We start from the raw sequence: 23221 nt of genomic DNA, 5'->3' as shown, positions 1-23221 counted from the left end.
TCTCCTTGTTCCTATGTAGGGCAGGGAAAAGAACAAGAGGTAAAAATTTGAGGATTTAAAGCTGTGTAATAATAATGCTTACGATTGCGATATCTTATTGGCTTTTCTGTTCATTCTCGTGATAGTGCATAGGAGAAGACACCCAAGTGTTTTTAAGTGAGGTCCTCAGCTGTCAAATTTTATCATCTGAAGAACAGAAATGGCAGCACTTTAGGGGTCAAAAGACTGAGAGTAGAAGTTGTTTCAGGATGTTCTCATCCTCCTCTGAAACAAATCAAAGGAAGAACAGAAGTACTTACCAGTCAGGCAATAACAAGTGTTGGTCACAGAGGAGACCAGCAGGATGAGAATGGGTGTTGCTTTTTCCTCAGCATGCTGAAGGATGTAGTTCACCAGAGAGATAAATGTCTGTTTCTGTGCTGTGACCTGAAGTCAGACAAAGGGCGCGTGCATTGATCTGCATAGGTGGTGCTCGTGGCAATTTGTTGTTAGAAAACAAACGCCCTTTTAAATCTACTTTTTCTAAGGGGGTTAGGTGTAGGTATTTTTAAGCACTTTTTTTTTCTTCAGCACTGAGCCTGGTGTTGGCTGTTCCTGCCTGAGCAGCAGATTTCCTGTTGGCGATGGCAGCATTGCTAGTCATTTCATTTATGGATTTCTTCCTTTGCATAGTCAAGCAGGTTGGAGGATATCTCTTTGACAGTTTCTCTGGCTCTTAAACATTTCATCTGTTTATGCAAATCAAATTTTATATTTCTACTCAGATTTGCATTTATTACTGGAATCCCTGGATGCAGGGATTCTCTTTGAGAAATGGGTTAAGGTTGGAAGTGGGAGTGGGGAAAATCATAGTGATTCCCTAATTTCCTGAGTATGACCGGCTAGAGAATCCAATATCCAGTCCAAAGTTCCCTCTGAAAATTCTACACATGTCAGAAAGTGAGTTTAGGTTGTCTGTAAGTGCTTGTGGCTCTCCCCCAACACTAAGTGAGATATTTCTGTAGTTAATTATCCTTTAGGTTTCATATGATTTAGAGTTTTGTTTCTAGTTTGAACATGTCAAACCTCAGTGATCAGCTATGGAAGCTCATCAGGGGTTAGGTGTTTTTTTTTTTGGTTTTGGTGGTTTTTTTTGTGATTCAAGAGCCATCTGTTACCCAAAACCTTTCACATATGCATACGTATATATCCTCTTACCATCTTAGTTTTTAAACTCTTGGTTAAATTAACCAGGATGAGCTTCCTTGGGATTTGAAGCAAAATTTTTAGACCTTGGATGCTTCTGTAGTTATTTCTGAGATTGCTGGAAGGTGACATTGCATTTCACTAACAGTCTGGTAGGTAGTATGTACAGAAATATTTTCAACTCCCTTCATCTTTTATACTTAGCAGATTACTTACTGCTTAGCTTCAGACCTGCATGGAGCTCTCATAAAATAACTACGTACAATGATTTCCAAATTCTCTTCAATTTTTACTCTCCTAAGCATAACCAACCATCTCTGTCCTTAGGTGAATAGCTAGTTTCATATGGCACCAGGAAAAAGCCCTCTGTCCAAACAACTAACTACCCCATGCATTTGCACTATAATGTTTTCTTGATTATATTTATTGGTTTTTAACCTTGCTTTTGCTTGCCATTTAACAAAAAGTCATTCTCATATGACTTCCAGTCATTCCTTACACCTTTATATATAACAGTTGCCTCCTACTTAGATTTTTTTCTATTCTGGATGGGAAATTGTCCGTTTTAGAGCACTGTTATGTAGAACTGTGTTTTTCATCCGACTGTGAATTGAATTAGTTTATAAGCAACTGAACTTTGATTCTCAATTTCTAATGTCAATCTACTATACTTTCACCCTTGTCAGCTGCTGTAATCTTTTTCTAAGTAGTTAATTGCTTGTATTCTTCAGAAACTTAAAGATATTTTGTTGAGGAAAACTACTGGTATGCATTCCTTCTTGGAGCCTTTCCTCTCACATCACATTTATGTTTGAAAGGGCTCTTCATCACATTCCTTTCTGATGGCTGACTGCAGATCTGTGTTGATACCGAGACTGTAATGTGCCTGTTAGTACATTGACCCATATCTACTCTAGATGTAATGTGCAATCAGTTTAAAGCAGACAGTGGTGTCTTTATTATCCCACACAATTTGCTGGTCTCTTCTGTCTGCCTGAACGCTTTTTAACATGGAAGTAATTTGAAAAATTCTAGTAGGCTTCAGAAATCACGTTGAATTGCACTTATTATCAGAAGTTAATTTTTCTGCTCTGTTCATTATCCAGGTTTCCTCCACTGGCTTACAGACTGTTCTGTTTGCTTTTCTTTTCTTTACACTTTCATGGTTTAGTTTTAATAAAACCATGGGAGTTTTTGATAGTTTATATTCAGGTAATGGTGTCACGTCATAACTTCTGAGTGTGCTCCCTAATAAATACTAGTTAAAAGCCCTGCAGAGTTATCTAGTTTGGTGGTATCCAAAATGTAAGGCACTCCCACTGTAGAGAGAGAAACTTGCAAGGTTTATGAACTTCAGTTTATGCGTGGGAAAAATAATCCACAGGATATTGCTTACCTAACCAGTGTTTAATCTCCCGTATCTTTGTCAGTCTGTTTCTCTCACTTGGGCATCAGGAAGGGTTCCAAAGCAGCCTGTCTCTCTCCTGTTTCTAGGGAGTTTTAACAACTTGGTAAATATTGCTGAACATGGCCCACTACTGTGTTGTGTTCTGTGACAAACTGGGCATCCCATGTTTGTTTTTCTACCATGGAACACAGGCTCCTTTATTGCCATTACTTCATATTCCAATTGAACAAGCAGTTGACTTGTCTGAAAGTGAGTGTACAGCTCTCTTCTGCTCATCAGGATCAGTAGTTACCCACCTAAAGAGTTAATTTTATTTTTTCCTAGCAAATTGTTGATTCATTTCTCTGTGGGTTTGAAACCTGCCTTTAGATGGGATGCAGAAGGTGGGATAGCCTGGCAGTAAGTGGTACTTGGGTCACTGTTGTCAGTGGCTATAGGAATCTGTACCTTTGGAAAGAAATTCTGGATTCCCTCTTGTAAAATTTCTTAAAAATTGTCTCTGCCATCAGAGACATCAGAGACTCTGCCTTCAGAGTTTTATCTCTTCACTAATATAATGACAGCAAGGGCAGCCATTCAAAGGGTAGGTAGAGGCAGTCTGGGTACCATTTAGTGATTCATGTCCTAGAAAAACATGGTTTTACTGCTTCTGGCTCTCTGCTTAGAGCAGTGGCTTGCTGTTTAGGGAGTAGTTGCAACTGAGGGCATCTGTCCTTTTTTTTTTTTTTTTAATTTTTTATTTTACCCATCTAGATTTCCTTCAAACAAACAAATCCCCACAAAACAAACCTAAACTTTGAAACTTCATTCTAATCTAAGCTAGAGATTAAGATGTAGTGTATATCTATAGTAATAATGGTGGTAAAACACAACCAAACACCAAACCAACACTTCAAAGGGAACAATAAATCAATGGCCTACGCCATCTATTTGCATGTGAAACATTAACTAGTGTGTTTTCTTGAGGGTGTTATTTAACATATATATGACTTACTGAAAGTATAGTAAAATATTGATCAAAATAAGGGCAGTAAATACAGAGGTAATATATAAACAGTACAATAAGCTTGTTTACTTTATAAATTTGCACCTATAAAGAACACTCAAAGCTCTTAGAAATCTGAAAATATTTCAGCATATGGAAATGAATTGGTCATAAATAATCTCCTGAAATATTCAAATATTTCAGACATACTTTAAAAAAAAGCAACCACAACACAAGCAAACAAAAAACCCCAAAACTACTCAAACAGCAGGTTCAAAACTCCACAGTCTCAAAGCTCCTCATGAGCTCCTTTTCCTGACTGCTGTACACTCTCCTCAGGAGGGTTTGTCATCTTGGTGTGCCAAGCGGGTCATAATTCCTGATAGTGGTGACTGTTTCTACGTCAGACAAGTTGGAAGAGTAATTTTGTACAAGGCACAGAAATAGTGTTTTATAATAGAAAGGTACTGCCTTGCTACAAATTACTGCACTAACTTCATACCTCAGACTAACTGAACTATTGGCAGTGAAGTGCCAGTTTTGCAGCTGGTACAGTAATTCATCTCAGTATTGTCTGAAGAGGAGAGGAAGGGAACGAGGAATTTTGGGTTACACGTTTCTCAAAGTGGTGGAGGAGGGGACTCAACTACCCTAGTCACTATTCTGGCTGTCCCATTGTCTTTGTGGTTTATTGTATGTGCGGCACTTAACACACTTGCAACATTTTAAAAGGGTATTGCAGTTAAAACTACAGAACCAGGCTCTGCTTTTCTTGGCATCAGACTTTAGCATGTGAGGGAGTACATGTACTAATATTATGTTAAACTGTTTGTTTATGAAAAGACTTTGAAAACTTCCCTACCACTTCTTGATGTGCCTCTTAAAACAAAGAAAGGCAACTAGTAAAGAAGTGGTGTTAGGGAAGGAATGCATGCTTTTAAGAGAAAAATGTATCCATACACACATTGAGTTCTTGTGGATCAGAAACGTTACAAAACTTTTAACACTACTGCATTGCAGGTGAGGTTGTTCTGTGGGCAATGGTGACTAAAGTCTTTGTTTTCCATCCTTCCTAGAAATTAAGAAGCCACCAGTGGCCCCCAAACCAAAATTTATCCTAGGACACAAGGCAGCGCCTCCACCTGTCGCACCGAAGCCTGATATTGTACTTTCTGGTGGGATACAAGCAGCAAGGAAAACCAAGCCAGCAATTGCACCAAAACCAAAGGTTCTCAAGAGCTCCTCCATCCCTGAAGTTAAACCTCCATCGTCTACACGAAAAAGCACAAAAAGCTTTGAGGAACACAGGGAAGATCCTTCTCAAACTCTGGACCATTTGAACTATAAAAATGAAACCTCAGAAGGGAGTACTGGAAACACAGCATATATTCTACCTGTGTCACCTTGCAAATTTGAATGCCTTCATAAACTTGGAAATGGAGAGAACACCTGTAAAACGCAGATCATTCTCGAGCACTTTGACACCTTAGAAAACATCAAACTTGGTGAAAGAAATGCACTGTCTCTGGGGGATAGTCACAATGAAAAATTGGCAAGTAGAAGTCAGGTGGTTTTGAAAGCCAGCATTTTGGAAGAGAAACTTAAGGATGTCCTAACTCATGGTGTGTTTCCTAACAGCAGTCCTGTGAGGCACAGGTATGCAGACAAATTTGACAAAGGGAATGGCAGCAGTTCCAAGAATGAAGTTAAAATAGAGTTTATGGAACTTGTACAGTCTTCGTCATCTTCTGAGATAGTTAAAGGGAAGCAACAAAACGCTGATGGTAAGACTATTGCTGATGAGTTTCAGATGTCTGAAATTTGTCCTAGTTTGATTGAAAATAATCACAGTTGTTCTTCCTCATTGGATAAGGAAACTCTAGAGAATGAAAATTTAAGTAGCAATAGGATGTTTTCAGTTGAAGTAGAGATGAAAGCAGATGCTGATAAAGCCTCCCCTGAAACATCTTCAGTCCTGAGCTCCAAAGTGCTTCCTATCCCTAAGCCAAGAAAGCCACGTACTGCATGTCTAGTCCGTCAGGATGGCATAGACAGCACAGGAGAAGGAACAAAGGAACCATCTAATTCAGAGAAAGATTCTCATGGTGTTGTGGACCAAAGCTTAAAAAAGCCAGCAAGAATTAATGTCCTTGGTCAAAGTGTTTGTTATAATAATAATAATGCAGAAGTGTTTCATCCTGAAAAATGTGAGGTAAATCAAAGCAATGCAGAAAAAATGTCTCAGGTAAAGGAGCCTGCTGTGAAAGAGTCAGCTTCACAAAATCTTTTGCCTCAGTTTTCACATGGAAGTCCTGATTTGGGGAGACACATTGAATCTTCTTTAAATGCAGACCATAACTTCATGGATGAGATAACAGATGACACCAGTATCCCAGATGCTGTGGACAAAAGGACTGGCTTTGTCAGGTGTAATACCCTGTCCATGAGTTTGCCAAAGCAGGTCAAATTGGCAAGCAGTCAGCACTCACCTGCTGCCAACAACCTCCATGTTTCCCCACAAAACTTGGAAAATAAAGAACTTAAAATAAAGGATGAGAGTTCCCCAAAAGTTATTCCTAAGAAACCACAGAGACATGGCCTTCCAGCTGCTGGCCTGCTGAAAAAAGCTGCGTCAGCAGAGCTTGTGGACAAAAGTTCTTACACCTCCAGTGAAGACAAATCAAACAGCCTTCTAGAAGGATCTCACTTTGCACATCCACAGGCCAAGGAGCAGGATGCACTTTCGTCTTGTGACATACCCAAACGTTCTTCTGAAAAACCCGTCTGGAAGTTACCTCATCCTATTCTTCCCTTTTCAGGAAATTCTGAATCATTAAAAACTGCCACCAGTTTCAGCCACCTGACTGTTGTGACGAAGCCTAGGGCCAAGTCTCTCTCTGCTGTGGACATGGACAGGACAGACAAGCCCTGCAAAGACCATCACAAGAAAAATAGTTTGAAAAAGCTTCTGAACATGAAACTGTCGGTTTGCTTAAAGAAAAGTGACTTCCAAAAATTTCTGTCTAAAGGCAGCCAGTCAGTGGAGAGTGCTATTGCCAACCTTTCCAATGGGAATGGGTATGGAAATAACAGCAGTAATGTAGGGTCTGTAGGCAGTGAAAGGAAAGCTAAATCTGCCAAGGCACATTCCATAGAAATAAGTAGTCCGGCATTACAGAAGAAAAGGCAGAGAAACAGAAGTCAGCCTGAGATGCGAAATAACCAAAGGCTGGAGTCTTTAGAAAGACATGGACTTTGGGGAGAGAATTTGTCCCAAATGCCTTTGAATTCTGTAACCAGCACTTGTGAACCAGAGTACGAGAATGTGCGTCACTATGAGGAAATACCTGAGTATGAGAACTTGCCTTTTGCTATGGGTGCTAGGAGAAATCTCTGCCCAGAATGGCAGAACTCCAGCAGCGTGGAAGACCAGAGCACTGACTTCTATGAATTTGAGGAGCCTTGTGAAGCTACAAGCAGGCGTTGGAGGCTTGACAGGTAAAATAAAGAGAAAAGGGAAGTTAAACAGCTGCGTTGTAACTCTGTTGGTTGTAAGGATGTTTAAATGATAACTTGAGAGGCTGTACCTCTTCCATTAAATGTCAGCAGGACAGTTGTTCCTGTATATCTTTCTGTAGGATTTTGTTGTTTTGAAAACTCCTTGCACTTGGCAGTGAGTCAAATGGAAAAGTAAGCTAGTTATTCCTCATATATTCCTCAAATTTTGGGAAACTTTTCCAAGTTTAATTAAAGCAAATCAGATACAGTCATGTATTTGTATTCAAGAGTACTTCAATGGGGAGGAATGAAACTTACCCGTCTCACAGTGAACTGCAATAACCATCCTAAGAGTGCATAGTTGCTAGGTTTGTAGGGGGAATGAATATATTTTTAGATATGTTCATAGAGCTGAGAAGAGCAGACAAGCTTTTGGTTATGCAAATTCTTTATCAGGTCTGGAAAGCTTTTTTGGGTATAACAGAAGCTACTGCCTCTCTCTAAATACAGTGAGTCCTCTGAGCCTGTCTGTGCACCCAGCAAAGGTGATAGTGGTGCACAGTTTCTGTGTGACTCATGGAATATTTGCGTGGTGGGGTTTGGTAACTCGGCAGGTTGCTTCTGTGTTTCTTTAGCTCAGGAGGTAGTGAAGAGAGATAGTGTCAGCAGATTCAAAAAGGGATTGGACAGGTTCATAGATATGAGGAAACGGCCTCCATTTGCCCCAGGGAGGTTTAGATTTGATATTAGGAAAAATTTATTCACTGAAAGGGTGGGCGGTCAGGCATTGGAATAGGCTACCAAGGGAAGTGGTGAAATCACTGTCCCTTGAAGTGTTCAAGAAATACCTGTCTGTGGCACTTGGGGACATGGTTTAGTGATGAACTTAGCAGTGCTGGTTTAACAGTTGGACTGAATGATCTTTGAGGTGTTTTCCAACCTTAATGATTCTGTGATTCTACATCCAAAACAGCTGCTAAATGGAATAGGCAGGAATAGATCTTTTAATATTTGTATTGCTGTGATGGATGCTGCAAGGAGAAATGGGCCACAGGGAGTGGCCAGACTCATGGGCTCTCCCTAAACAGCATCACTTAGTGTGTCTGTCAGTGTGGTAACATGTAAAGCATCACTTTGTCCCAATATGGTATCATGCAATTTCTTAACTTCAGCTGATCAGTTTCTCTTACAGATCCTAAAGATTTATCTCAAACCAGCAATAAGGATTTGAATCAAATATGCAGCCTGTATATTTCAAAGTCCCCAGCAAACTTCTTCACACTATTGAGAACATATGAATAACAACAAGAATAAATGAATTAGCTTCTATATAGTCACATTTAACTTCCTTTTTCACTGAGAGTTAATAAGCTTTATTTCATTTTGGATGTGTGTATAGTAAGCATATGCTCCAAAGAATCTGTGTTCTCTTATATAGGAACAGACAAATATTTTAAGGGGCATCCTATGTTAATTGTTATATGGCTAATATTATCAACATGGGTCTGTTTGTTGGGAAAGGTGAAACCTTATAATGGAAAATAGGATTTCTAGTTATGGGCTAGGTACTGGTACATTTATTCAAGTGGTTGTTGAGTATATTTATAGTTTACAGCAGGGTGTTTCGTAGTTTTGTCTTTGGTATACTTTAAGCTCCTGACAGAGTGTATGCTTTTTGTTTAAGTCTAATCTTGGAGCATCTTTCAGGGATTTTGACCACGCTCTCTTGGTATTTCATCAATTTGGTGTACCTAAGAAGGATGAGGGCAAACTTGCATAAGGATGCATTTCATGTGTTTATGTGACTCATTTTGGTTTGTGTTGTTTAGTTCTGAATACAGGTCTGAATCTGTCAGCTTTAGGAGGAGGATGGTTTTGCTGTATGAAGCATAGTAGATGTGAGATTGCAGTTGCTCCTGAAGTGAAATTCTGTAGTTTTCTTATTTGGCTAAACGTGTGAGATTTATTGTTATTTCCTCTCCACACAAACCTTCCCCACTACCAATGATGATATAAGGGTTTAAGTGGTCTCTCTAACACACCTACACGTGAAGCTGCTCCCTAAATTGGATGTCCTTGGCTGGGTTTGTGTTATTTTTATTTAAAAAACACCCATAGAAAACAAGAACTAGAGCCATTAATGTGTTTATTTTAAGTCAAATGAAATAGTTGGAAACTGCCTTAGGAAACAAGCAATGCATGTAGTTACTTCAACAGATTTCAGAGAATAAAGAAATCCCTAGGGAAAAAAGGGCTCATAACAGTACAGTAGTCTCCTGACCTGGAACAGTGCTGCTGAGACAGCCGGGATGAATATTCGTTTTGGCTCTGCCCTGGGAGGTGGAAGGGTCCTCGCCCAGACGCGCCAGGCAGGCAACTTCTCCAGTTTTCCCATCCAGCATTATCTCAAATCCTTTGAAGCTTCCTTATCAATGTTGTCTTACCCTTTCTGCATAGTTCTGTAAGAGCTTTTTATCATTTCCTGGGCTAGGCTGTATTATAAAACCAGTTGGAGAAACAGTGCTGCTGTTGTTACTGAAATAATTGCTTCTTGCGTTTTCCCCAGCCTGTCAGAACACGCACTCAGCTCTTTTTCATAGATTGTGGCACACAAATTCCTGTAATGCACTGCTAATGGGGATCTCAAAGCAAATTATCTTATGATGAAAACCAATGTACAAATGAGATTGTTCTTCTGAGAAATTCAGACCAATAGCCCACACTTCTAGTCATAATAGCACATTCAGTATATTAAGTCTGAATGCCGGTCTTGCCATTACCAGAAGAGTTCAGTGGTGTCTTCAGCTCATGCTACATTTCTTTCTGGAAGAAGAAATAAAATTTTGATAATGTACTGAATGCTTTGGTGATTACAGAGGAATTTCCTCACAATCCCATCTGGTGAAACCAGTATGCTTTAATGGAGAATGGTAATAGCTTTTGATGCTTTTATCTAAATTTCATATGTCGCATTTAATTCAGCCATGTATTGTTTGCTTGAGCCTTCCCACAGGGAATTACATGCAAGTGGCAGGCCTGGGTAATTAATGGTAGGTAGCAGTTGTCAGGATTTAATTTCTGAGATATTTGATGTCAACCTCCTTTCTACTGAAAAGAGAAGGCTTGGCATTGAAAGGAAGAGAGTCAGGGTCCTGATCTGGTGTATGAACCACTGAGGTGGAACAGGTGCTGCTGCTGAGAGTCAGAATGGATTAGGCTTTTGTTAAGTAGTTCAGGGGAATATTTCAATAAAGTAAATAATGTCAATAGATTGGGAGCAGATAGTCTATGTTTTGTTTCCACTATACAAAAAAGAAGACTTTCAAAATGGTGTTGAAGAATTATTTATTTTTGTCTCGCCTACCTGTTTAACTGCCAATTTAAAATGGATAATTTAGATGAATGGGCTTTTATGAGTACTCTATAAACAAAGTGAGTGAAGACTAGATGCTGTGAGATAGAAAATGTCCTGTTAAGTGTAAAAGAAGTTTTAAATATCATTATCCAGTCAGATAACAGGAAATGCAGCTCCCTGCGATTGCTGAGTTTTGTGGGTTTTTTTGTATGTTTGGGTTTTTGGTTTGTTTGTTTGTTTGGGGTTTTGTTTGTGGTCTTCTTTTTGGTATTACATTTTCCTGTGCAAGGCAGTTGTATTTTAGGTTGAGTGAGTCTACCTCTTCAGCCTTCTGGGAATAGCATACTGTATTTACTGGCTACTTTTGACAGTGTTCCTTGAAGCTGTTGCATTGTACATGACTGCTATTTTATTTATGGCTCTGATATTGTGTTTCCAGCTAGGATTTTTCCTTGGAAAGGCCTGGAGAGGCGGGAGTACCATGTGACAACAATCCTTTATGATTTCAATGTTGGTTTAATCAAATATTGCTTTGTATTTTACCCACACCTGCTGATTTAGAATAATCCATTGGTTTTCCAGAAATGAGCATGTCAATGCAAAATATAAGTTTAATTTTCTGTACTAAATTCTGCTTTGGGGCCTGAGTCCCCAGAGGTCAATTAGGTGTCCATGAAAACCTTTGTGGAATATTGAATTTCATATTGAAATCTGTGTGGTTAAGCACTTTGCTTTGATACATAGTCCTCTTTGATGTTGTGGTGGGGTTTTTTTGTATGTTTTGTGGGAGTTTTTTGTGTGTTTTTGGGGGTTTTTTGCAATTGCAAAATTCCCATTCAGAAACACTAAATTAATAAAAGACTGCAAGGTCTAAATGGCATTTAAAATATTGCAAGTTCAAACCCTTATGCTGAGATTTGAATGCACAAAATACATTTTAGGTATTGGATGTGTTATACCCATGTCTTCTTTTTATTGAATTTTTTTGGAAAGATATAACTTCCTGATAAGTAGAGGCCAAGTATGTAGATATATATATTTTTTATATTTCATCAGTTTCTCAAAGATTATTTTCTGATCTGAAGAAGATCAGTTCCTCCTTCTGCATCAGCTCTGCAGTTTTGCCTTGTCGTCCAATCTCCCCTGTGTGTCTAGCTGGCTTCTGCCATCCTTGGTTGTACATAAAATTCTTTCCCTGCAATTGCCCGTCAGGTTTTAATGAAATAGCTTTGATAATAGGCTATTTAGCTTTCCTTTCAGGCTTCATTATCCTTGGCCATGTGTTATTACTGGCTTTCTTTTTGTGTTGAGCTTCCTTGAGCCTGCCTTTCTTTTCCCCTCGCTCCTGTTCTCACTCGTGGTGCGGCACGGAGGCCTCTGCCGGCTCTGGGGGTTTGTCAGTGAGGAGTGAGTCAGGGGGCTCAGATCTGCAGCCTCGCGGGCAGTCCCAGCCCCCGAGGTGGGAACGGACAAAGCAATCCTTGCCTATGAAAAGAATAAGCAGTTTTGCTGGCTTGTCACTTTTTGCTCTTACAGACCATGAAGAGACAAATTCTGTAATTGGTAGGCATGTGTAATTAGAGTCACATCAGGGAGACATGGAAATGTTGGTGAGAAGTGGTAGCAGTACAGTTGCTTGGGAATATTGATGTGTCACATAAGGACTTAGGGGGGAATGCAAGTGCTGGGATCCTTGGCTCTGGAATTCCTCTATTTTGTAGTGTCAAGTTCATTATTTTGTACCACAAGGGTAGCTACATGGAAGGCTCGCAGTTAGTTGCTCAGGACTGTTTTGGGTTTTCTTTTCTTTCTTTCCAAGAGACTTTATATGAGTCAGTATCTCCATGGTTTGCTTTTCCAGTAAGAGAAGTTTTCCTTAGCATTGGAGTGTCTTTCAGTTATACAGCTTTACAGTGTAGTCTGCTATACAACCTGAAATAAAATGTATATACTGTAAGAAGAAAATAGGCACGCTGGAAAAGTACTCAAATCTTCTAAAGCAAACTGGCAGAACAATGCTGATACTTTCCTCTCTTGCCTCTTCCTCTTTTTAAGATTTTTAAAATTTCAAACTAAATAGAAACTTTATTAGAATCTTGACACATCCTCATGCAAATATGTTTTTGAGATGTGCTGATTTAATCTGTTTTGACAGTGGGAGAGATTCTGAGGTCTGATTGTCTCCATCTTCAATGAGAGAGAGAAGGAAGTTGGAGAACTGCATTTTTCCAATACTGTTATTCTGGTGTACAGTTCAGTCCGGAAAAGATTTAAAATGTCTTATGACATCGAAATAATTGTGAAGATCCCAAGATGGTAGTGAAAAATAATTTTTGTCTTTGATATTTGTTTAATCCTTCTTTTCAACGGCTTCCTCTTGATTTTGGTAAAAGAAAGAGGTGTGGGTATAGAAGGCTGGCACAGCCAGGAAAACTTCTGACAGAGTTGGAGGTGCAATAGCGAAAGTTTTGTAAGTGATCGGGTGGTATTAAAAGTGCTACATAAAAACAGGTGTGGTTTCAATTCTCAGTGTTATCTTTTTATTTTACGAGAGGCAGTAAGATGGTGTCAGTGGTGATGAGGCAGGCAGTGCTGTGAGCGCTGCCCCGCTGCTGGGTGAATCCTCATCTGCTCTCCAAAAGATTTGGCAGCTACTTTGGTTAGTCTTGTGCAGTCTAGAAAATGACATCATATTAACCTTGATGCACATGCAATCCATATTAAAATGGCATTAAAAGAGCCATTTTGAGGGTAAGCCGTGCTATCCTTTGTTTGCCACTGAAGAAATGCTCATCATAGATAGCAGAAATGTCCAAATTTGTGTTGCCATTGCTCCCCCAGTACAATAGAAGGATGTCCTTGTCCTTCCGGTGCCGCTGCCCTCAGCTCAGTGCCTGGCTCTTGGCCTCAGCTGGGGGGTGGCTCAGAGTGCCGTGGGGAGCCGAAGGAAGCAGAAAGCTCCTGTGTCCCTTTGGCTCCTTCCTACCCCCTGGTCGTGGCTTACAGGAACTCAAGCGTCACGCACTTTCGGAAATTAATCTGCAGTGCTTTATCTTTTTCTTTCCTCTTTTATTCCATGTCTGTGTTCTTCCTAATTTTGGCATTCTTCATATGTATTTCCTTTTCTTGAAGGTGGAGGAAGCTCAGTTAACGCTGCATATTTGTCACCGATGGTGGCCTTTCTCCCCCGCCTCCACCGTGTGCGCTCTGTCTCCTTTTGCCAACCGTGATATAAATTAGCAAAATAAAGCTCTAGAGAATACATCAGATGCAGAGTGGAGAGTCTAATGGGATATGAGAATTGATGAAAGACCCATTTATATGTTCAACAGCAGCCTTTTCCTGTGGGTTATTTTCAGCATCAGCTCAGGAAATGTGCTTGTGGAGCTCTGTGGCACAGTGATATTCCAACTGCATTCTAATGTAGTAGTATCTGTAAAACAGTAGAAGTTTTAGGTGGCACAAAATAAATATGCAAAAAAAGTGATCAAAATACAAACTTAGTTTTTTATTTAAATGCCAACAGTGATATTAATATGCCACATTTACCCAGCATTTCTATTTGACCTAGTTAAAGATGTTTTAATGAATAGATTTACAAAACTGTGCAGCTATGTTGTTTCAATGCACTACATAAAATTTAGGTAAAGAAATGCTTGGTTTTATTTTAAATGCTAGAATCCAGTAAGCTTCATTTAGAAACATAAGGTTTATGCAAGTTTTAATTTTTCTTTGAAATATCTTTGTGCTTATGATAAACTGTTCTACTCAAGCAGAAAAAGACTAAAGAAATCTTTAAGATGCATATAAATAAATAAAGGTAGTTTTTACCAAATCTACCATTTTGAAAGCTTCAACCTGAACCTTATGGCTCAGTGATTTCAACTTCTGAAAGTTCACTTGGGTTTTATGTTGCCTTTTTCCCAGTGGTGTTTGTGGAGGTGGGCTGTTCCGTACAGATTTTTAGATAAGATGAAAAATTTATAAAGAGTGTCTAAATCCCATTCTTCTAATTTGTGCAAAATATTAGAGGAAGACATAGCACAAGTCTAATAAATAATCTTGCAAGCAGCTCAGCTGTTCTTTACTCTCAGTCTGTGTTACTCTTGACCAAACTGTTTCATCCTCTCTTTTCTGACATACTGTCCGGGAAGCTGCATCAGCTCCCGTGCGTGCAGAGTTGTGTGTTTAGGAACTAAGCCACTCCATTTTTATTTCAGATCTGGGTCACTGCCTTTTGAGTAATCTGTTACTCAGCTTTTGTCATCTTCTCGATATCTGGTATGTAAAAAAACCCAAGTGCAATAGGATGTGCATTATTTTTAAATTGAGTGAGCAGCAGTTTGAAGAGAGATATTGGAGCCCTGATTCAGGAATAGTCATGCAAAAATCATAAAGCTAATGCTGAGTCAATAGAGAAGATATTGGGTAGGGCCTTGCATTAACTGTGGTTACAGTGAGCAGAAGTAGCTATGCATTGAAATGTCATTGTAGCTCTGGCAGGGTAAGATCAATTTTATTTGAAATGGGTATTAATAGGGAGTTTTGTTCTCACTTGGTCTGAGTTTTCCCTTTCTTATTTGATACATTTGTTTTGATTTCTTTTGTCACAATTACATTCTTGTTTACCAGAAGTCTATTTAGTGTGTGCTAGAGTTCTCTTGTGGTTTTTCCTTTTTTGTGTGACTGGAAAATGAAGTGTTGTTTTTATTCTGATCCTGCTGTCCTTTCCCAATCTACTTCATCCCACAAGGGTCTGTTTGTGAATTGAGGGAAGTTAGAATAAGAGGTCCTGATTGTGAACGAGTGCCATATTTTTCTGGTCCTTTTTTATGTTGCTTTTGCCAGGAGCTTCTTCCAAAGGTCTTTCCGATGAGCATTGCAGCTCTCCCTCTGAAACAAGAATTAATGATAGGGGAAGGCAAAAAGACTTAAATTCTACTGTAAATCTCTGCAAGGAGATCATTTGAGAGCTGTTCACACCTTATTTAAACTGTGCTTTCTAAAGTCATGCTGCAAAGTATGCTCATGACTGTAAATTCTCTTTGCCTACCCTAGGAGACAGGTAATCCCTGACAGCATTTGGTGGTGATGGAAAGCACCAGTGCTGGGATCCTTTTCCTGTTACATGCTTCCAGCCAAGGGTTTAAATCCCTAGGTTTTGCCACAGTATTTCACTTTACAGTGCCAGTGCTCAGTACTGTCCCATTGTACCCTTCTGGATCGTATTCTGCTACATTGGCAGCATCATCTGCTTTGGGCACCTTTGCTGGGATGGGTAAGATAAGGAAGACTCCTGGCCTAGGCTGCATTTCACTCTCTTTTTTTGCTTCATGGTCCAATATGCCCAAAGCAGAATGGAAAAGCAGAGGGACATGAAGTTGACAGTGAGGGAGGGGATTTTTTAGCTCTAATGGTAGACAGTCACCGTTGTTCAGAAGGTCTGAAGTTCAGGTGACAGTTCTAATTTATGATGGGTTAGGCTCCAGGTGCATCTAGACTGATATAAAATTCATCTTTATGCTTTCTAGACTGGCTTGTGAAAGGAATTGTGCTGGTGTTGACTTCTTCAGGGTGGTTTTGGGGAAAGTATTGCAGCAAAATGTAACTCATTCAAAAGGTGCAGTAATTGATGCCTTTACTAATCTTGCTGATCAGTTATCTCATTATATATTTTCTTAAACATTCCATAGAAACCCATTTATGATCTTGGTTAGTATTCATGATTATTTGTCAATCTGAGTGTCTGTCCTCCTTGTCCTAATGTCAGCTGTGCCTGGCTGTTCAGGAGCTGAGCTGTCCCACTGTGGGCACCAGTTTTCTTGCAGACTTTTAAAGTGAGACCTCTGTCTGTCTTATCCTTTTCTTTTCTAATGTGGCTTTGCTGTGGTGAGTGTGGAAACATCTGAAGCATGCATGTGTGTTTATGTTGAACTTTCCAGGGAACTGAGGAATTGTCAACAAACGGTCTCACTGAAGATGACTTCGGTGAGCATGGGAGGCTGCCTGTGGTGAGCCATCCTTGGGTGCCTCTGGCCTTAGGAGCTCACGTTTGCAAATCACAGCTAAATAAGGAGATAATTTGAAATCTGTTTGCCCATTTTTTTAAGTTGGGCTTTTAAAAATTTTACCATGGAAATATGGGCATGACTCTATTGATCATAGTGTGCCTGAAGTAGGGTTACTGACAGAATGGATTACTTAATAAATTTTGTACCTGTTTTTTTAATGTGAAGCGCATATGACAAATGTGGGTTTTTTGTTTTGGTTTGGTTTTTGGTGCTTTTTGTTGGTTTTTTTGTTTCGTTTTTTGGTTTTTTGCTCAGAATGCGAGTCAGCTGTACTTTTCTTTCATCTCATTGAAGAAAGTAGTATGTGCTGCCTTGACCTGAGGATAACAAATGCTAAACCTGGGATAACTTGGTTAAATGCTAAAACTGGGATAACTTGGTTCAAGCAAGTCAGGTGCAGAAGTCTGCAATGTGCTCGGGCAAGTATAGAAGGAGCTGCCAGTGGCATGATCTCACAGCCCAAATGTCATGGCAGCTCTCACAGTGTTTGTGATATCCTCCTTGCCCAGAAGTCCCAGGTGTAACCAGTGAGTGCCAGAGGTAAGGACTGGGACAAAGAGGGTAGTTCTTGGTGTTTGTCCTGGCAAGAGCAAACTCCTGGCCTTTCCACATGGCGTCTCTCAGCAGACAGCTTTCAAAGTGCAAATGGCTCTGAATGAAAATGCATTTCAAATAGATTGTATTGAGCTTTTCTTTTGATAGTGTATTTCTGTCATCAAGATCTTGGCTTTTTGAAGTAAAAGTGGACACTAATGAGTGCATACAATACATATGATATTGTTTAAAATAATTCTGTTTCAGTTCTTGAAGTCTTTAAATTTAAATTTGAAAAAGGAACCTGGAGTGCACAAAGTATTTTCAGTTGTAGTTGCTCAGCTGGCTGCTAGGAGGTATTGTTTTCTAGCTGTGATTCTTGAGGAGTGTTTATATTTGTAATTGAATATTTTAAATTCCCTAACCAGCCTGCAGAGAATATAGCACAACAGTGCTAAGCAATGCAAATAGTCATGGATTCACTGGTATGGTTTGTTTGCCCCTTGTTTTGTGCTTTTTTATTTTAAAGGCTACTGTAGAGGTCTGTTTTATTCCTTGCCATGCCACCTGTGGCAGGATCGCTCACAGAAGGAACTAATGAATCTCACAGGCATGATCTGTTTAGTTAGTCTTAAAAGATATAAAGAAAAAGAAGATCAAAATCAATTGTCATGTTCCTTGGGATCACACCAATAAAAATTCATGTCTGGTTGCCTTTTTTCTTGTCATTAGTCATAATAATAATAACTTACTAATATCATTGACTTCTTACTGCAGAAGAACAAATGGCACAAAGTTAGTGCTGTTGTGTAAAATCATATTTGAGAGGGCGCCTTGCTATCTTGCTCTCTTGTTTTGAAAAAGCACCATTTTTGGCAGAGAACTTGAAGCCCAAGCAGCTTGGCTGCAATAAGGCAAGCAGTCTCCAGGGCTGGCAGCCACATCAGCACTGTGAGAGACACAGCAGCATCCACCAGCCTTTCTCACTGTCCACTACCCATAGAGAAGAGAGATGTGATCTCAGCTTCAGCTTTTTTCATCTGTGAGTCTGTCATTAAACCAGAGAGGTGAGTGATGCTGTAGAAGTCATCCCCCTGGTCTGGGTTGCGTTTCATCTTCATTTGCAGCTTCATGGTCCAGTGTGCCTGAAGGAGAAATGAAAAGCAGGGGGACATGAAGACAAGAAGGGGTGGGATATTTTTAGCTCTAATGATAAACAGCTACTGTTGTTCAGGGAATCTGAAGTTCAAATGAGAGGTGAATATTAAGCTCCAGTTAAGCTCCTGGTGCATCTAGAGTGATATGAAATTCATCTTTGTGCTTTCTAGACTGGTTTGCTGGTGTTGACTTCTTAAGGCTGGGTGTGGATGGGAGGTATTGCAGTAAAATGTAACTCATCCAAAAAGTGCTGTAATGGTTGCCTTTACTAATCTTGCTGATCACTAATCTCTTTATGTATTTTCTTAAACCTCCCATAGGAGCCCACACATGATCTTGGTTGGCATCCCTTATTATCTTAGTGCTTTGCCAAGTATGCTTGCTTTCTAGAACTGATTTTCCAAAAACCTGTAGTAATTAAATAATAAAGACACTGGCCTGTCTTTAAAAAGAAGCATTAAATAAAAGCAGAAGAAATTCACTAAACAAAACAAAAGGATTATTAACCAGGCATTAATTTCACTTTTGCTTTGACTTTCCAGAAGCATCTTCTGTTGTTTGAGCACCCAAATCAGGGAATTACTTCCTAAATTGTTTTGGGATATTAATTCGAGTTCTATATTTACAGTCCTTCTCCAGAAAGAGATTCTGAATTTAGGACCAAACAGAAAAGATTCTATAGAACATTTTGTTTCTTTAGGTCTTTTACCATTGCATTTTCCCAGAAGTGAACAACTAGAGTTCATGGAGGGAATCAGTTGGTGAGGCATGCTTACAGCTATTGGGAGTATGAGGGGCTATGAAAAAATGACAATGTTATCAGCCATTGCCTTCACAGAGATCCAGTGTGCTTTTAGGTCTTAAAAAACTAGCAGCTGAATATGCCTTAATTACTAAAATTGATTGCAGGGAATGGTGATGTTAAAAACTGAAAATGGATAAGCACTAATAATAGTTGCTTGCTCTCTGGGGAAAAATGAGGTGCAAGCAGCTGTGAAAAGATGGAGAAATGCTATGATGACACTAAAAGGATTTGAGATGAAATATAATAGGGCATGTTAAGTTGCTCTCTGAAGTTCTGGTATGTATTTTTTAGTTGAGTAGGAACTTCAGCTTGTGTAATTTTGCCTGCATGTTGAAAGCTTGCTTTAAAAATAAATAAACATAAACACCCACAAAAAACACACAATAAAATACTGGAGGAAGAGACAGAAAGATAAAGCGGAGTATACCAGTGACTCCTCTTAAAACAACAAAAGAATGAGAAATGAAGAGTTTAGCAGAGTGTTATGTGCAAGGCTCTGTTCATTCAGCATTCCTACATATTTTTATTACTTACTGAAAGTAGGAAAAAGATCTAAAAATAATGAAGATCACAAGGAAATGTGTGTAAAGCAGTAGTGTGGATGAATATATTTTAGCAAGTACTTTGGAGCTTTGGAAACTTGCTTTTTAGTAGTTATGGTGATGCTCACACTTGAAGTCATTCCAATATACTATAAAATACTTAATGTTGGAGCATTCCATGGCAGAGAATCTTTCTGAATGATCTCAGTCAACCTTAAAGTACTATTTGCTTTCTAAAGGAGTGGGAAATGGAGACTGAAATGTTAATTGTGACTTCAGGCTATAGTGCCCTATGGAGGGTCCAAATCAACAATGTCTGAATGTGAAGCCACAGGTGCATTTGAAGCTTCTATTATAAGACAATAAACTAGTCTGAATTAGTCTTGGTCATCTCTTGAAGACAATAAGTGGTTTTTATGCTGATTCCCAGTGGTAATAGTCTGATGGCAATTTTTAAGTTCTGACAGTTTATCTTGTATGTCTTGCTAGGAGCAGCATGTTTTATTTCATTAGTATTTTACTATTGCAATAGGAAAATACAGCACAACATAAATGCATCATCCCATAAGCCACTCATTCCAAGGCAAACTAATGATTCCTTCATTTTATGTGTGAAATAAAAAAGCCCCACATCTATATTTAGATTACTTGCTCATGAGATATGGCAAGATGTTCTTACTCAGTGCACAGCACAGTGAGTTGGCAGGGCTGGTGTTTCACATGACTGATAATGCAGAAGTTTCTATGGGTATTGCTGTGGGTAGGACAAAGAATCGTGATGAAGAGGGAACAAGATAGAGACAGTTCACAGTATCCCCAAAATACCTATCAGAAGAGCCACTTAAAATAGGCCTTACTGCATGCTTGTGGTATTTTGGAAGAGGGAGATTAATGTGTGCTAGAAAAGACTGTTTATTTAAAGATTTACTACTATTTCCAAAGGCAGTTAAAGTACAAGGGATTTCACTTTATCCAGAGATAACTTTAAGAGAACCATACATACACTTATGTTATAGATGACTTCAGAGGTAAAAGTACAGACAAGAGTAATCAGTAAATACAGATCTGCTTTCTGTTTCACCAGAAAAGCCACAGCATTTGCCATGAAAGGTTAAGGTGTAATGTCTGAGGGGAACTGTGTGTTCTTCAGCACATGGCTGATAAACACAACACAGTAACTCTGTCCCCATTTTCTATGAAGAAGAGGACACAACTGCAGATATCACCACAAAGGTATCTACCCCTGGCTCCAGTATTGCATCCTATCCCTGGACTGATGGCTTGTTTGATTCTGGAAAATAGCTGAGTGTGAACTGACTCTTGATCATTAATCATCTAATCATCCAATGTGTTCTTTCTTTAAAAAGCAAAGAAAAGAAGGGGAAAAGTATTAAAAATGGCACTAAAAAAACCCTCAACAAGATGTATCATGTGGAAGAACCAGAGTGCTGTGAACTGAGCAAATACAGGATACAAATGGAGTAGATACTGTACATAAGATTTTATACATGGTTCTCTCAGCTGTCACAGCTTTCTTTACGTGAATACTGTGGGCATAAGTACCACAAAGGCCAGAAAAGGATCTTCCTATAAATCACAATGTTTAAGCAGTAAGGAAAAAAATTTATACAGTGAGTGGCTGTCATTTGTGGACACTTACTATACACATCCTAATTATCCCTAGTTAATTATTTAAATTTTTAAGTTGGTTTGGTTTTGTTTTTGTTTTTTTTTACTGAAACTTCCTATTAAATAAGCTGATTAATCTTATGTTTAGAAAATGCTTCACACAGCACAAACCAGCTAGTTTGTTCTTCATCCTTCAGTGATGAGGGGATTGGATTTGTGCAAGTAAAACACAGCTTCATCTGGAAGTATTCTTGTTTCTGACTTCCAAAAGGATAGATTTTCTTAAACTTCTAAGTTTTGGCATAGCTGCCCTGACAAGTTTAAATGAAGAATGACAACAAAGTCTGGGAGTGGGCATCCAGTAGAATATGCTGAGGCAAAAGAACAGTGATGTCGCAGGTGTGAAAGCAATGTTTTCTTGATGAGAAGGAATCTCAGTTAAAGGAAATTAAAATGGCAATTAAAACAAATATTAAGAGTAGGAAAAAGGGCAATTAAATGTCTGTTAACAAAACTAGACATTAATGAATAATGGACTAAAAAGTGTATTCCAGTGTGGTGAGAGATAAAGCACTTACTATATTTTGCAGTAGGGGAAAAAATACCCTTGGTCAGAGATAGATTCAGTGACAGATGTGGATGGTAAAGCTGAGTAATTTAGTAAAGGAAGGAACAGCAGTAATTTCTGTTGCAGATTTTGACTAAAGCTGGGGCATATATCTACCTCATGTCATGCTACTGATGTAATAAAGATGTTTGTGTTTGTCATAATAAAAGAATATGAGATGGCATCTAGTACAATAAATATTCTCAGCTGACTGTGACTTATATAAATTAGACAAGGGGTTTTCTGAAATGCTGAGGTTAATGAATAACTGCAGAAATCTTAGTTTCCTGCTAGCATTCCAGGGAAAGCTCCAGTAAAAAGCTGCTTTTTTTTGTCTTCCTGAAACTTCTGGAGGCGCTATGGGAGCTGTCCCTGGCATACACCATATGCTGTTGTCATCAGCACTCATGTCTCTGGTGGCTACCGTCTTCCTGCATGCAGCTGGTAATTTCCAAACCCAAATAAAGGGGTGTCTCTCTGCCCCCAGGGTGCTGCAGTATTGGCTCAGGACCTTGTTGAACTCAGTGATGACCTTACAGTCTCCTTCCTTCCCCCGCCCCATTTGGTTCTGGGAGACAGTAACTGCTTGGGAGTTTCCCAAGTCCTTCCTGTAGTTGTCATAATAGAACCAAGTTATTTTAATCTTCTCTGTGTCTTCATGGCTGACCAAGGTCTGTCCACAGGCCAGCTAATCTTTATCTCCAAATACATTTCTATTTGTGATCAGCGTTTTTGTGTTGGTTTGCTTGTTTTTAACTCTATCTTGAGCATTGTGTAATAAACACTTTGCTGTAGCAGAATTCCCTTCCTTGACCTGCTGGGCACTCTTGCTGAGGGGAGCCCCCAGTCCCTCTGTCTACGTTGCTGACAAACCTGTTTACAGTGCCAGTCCCAAAGTCCTAGTACTGAACCCAAGCCCTGAGGAATACTTCTGCTTTTCAGATTGCTAGCAGACACCTTCTGTGGGATCCGTGGTGACAGATTTTCTTTCTGGTAGCTATCACAGATAGAGGTGGCAAGTCTGAATAGTTACCCTCCATCCTTGCTTTCCTCTGATTCAAAGCAAGCAGAAAAACAGTCCTAACTATACCTTGCCTCAGGAGGCAGAGGGCCAGGTGTATGGAGAAGTGTGTAGCCCTGGCAGCAGTTGTTGGCTGTATAAAATTAGATGTTGGTCAGCCCAGTGAGATCTCTGCTGGCTGCAGCAGCTTGTAGACAAGGGTTCCTGGATTTGCTTTTTGTTTTGCAGGATAGCTAATCAGTTTTGGCTCATGTCAAAGTAAATCTGTGGCATCCCAGCATCTTTTTGCAGACCTTGAACACAGATTATGTGATTTTTAGATAGTTTTAATGTAATTGAAAATTATTAAATATTTTTGAGGATTGAAAGTAGGAACCCAGAGATTTGGTGTGTTTCCATGTAACCTTCCAGAAATTTAAGGCT

General features: G+C 39.3%; 1 protein-coding gene across 1 annotated transcript in view; it reads left to right on the top strand.

Moving 5' to 3' along the window:
- Positions 1–2712: 2712 nt before the first annotated feature.
- Positions 2713–23221, top strand: part of FGD6 (FYVE, RhoGEF and PH domain containing 6) — a 62617-nt gene continuing 42108 nt past the window's right edge. The window contains exons 1-2 of the mRNA XM_031057536.1: positions 2713–2842; positions 4655–7076. Coding sequence (XP_030913396.1) covers positions 2713–2842; positions 4655–7076 — 2552 coding nt within the window. The remainder of the gene's footprint in view (positions 2843–4654; positions 7077–23221) is intronic.

The sequence above is a fragment of the Geospiza fortis genome, unplaced genomic scaffold, assembly GCF_000277835.1.
Source record: "Geospiza fortis unplaced genomic scaffold, GeoFor_1.0 scaffold186, whole genome shotgun sequence".
NCBI classification, from domain to species: Eukaryota; Metazoa; Chordata; class Aves; order Passeriformes; family Thraupidae; genus Geospiza; species Geospiza fortis.
The sequence above is the reverse complement of the archived record's forward strand: the minus strand, read 5'-3'. Positions and strand labels throughout refer to the sequence as shown.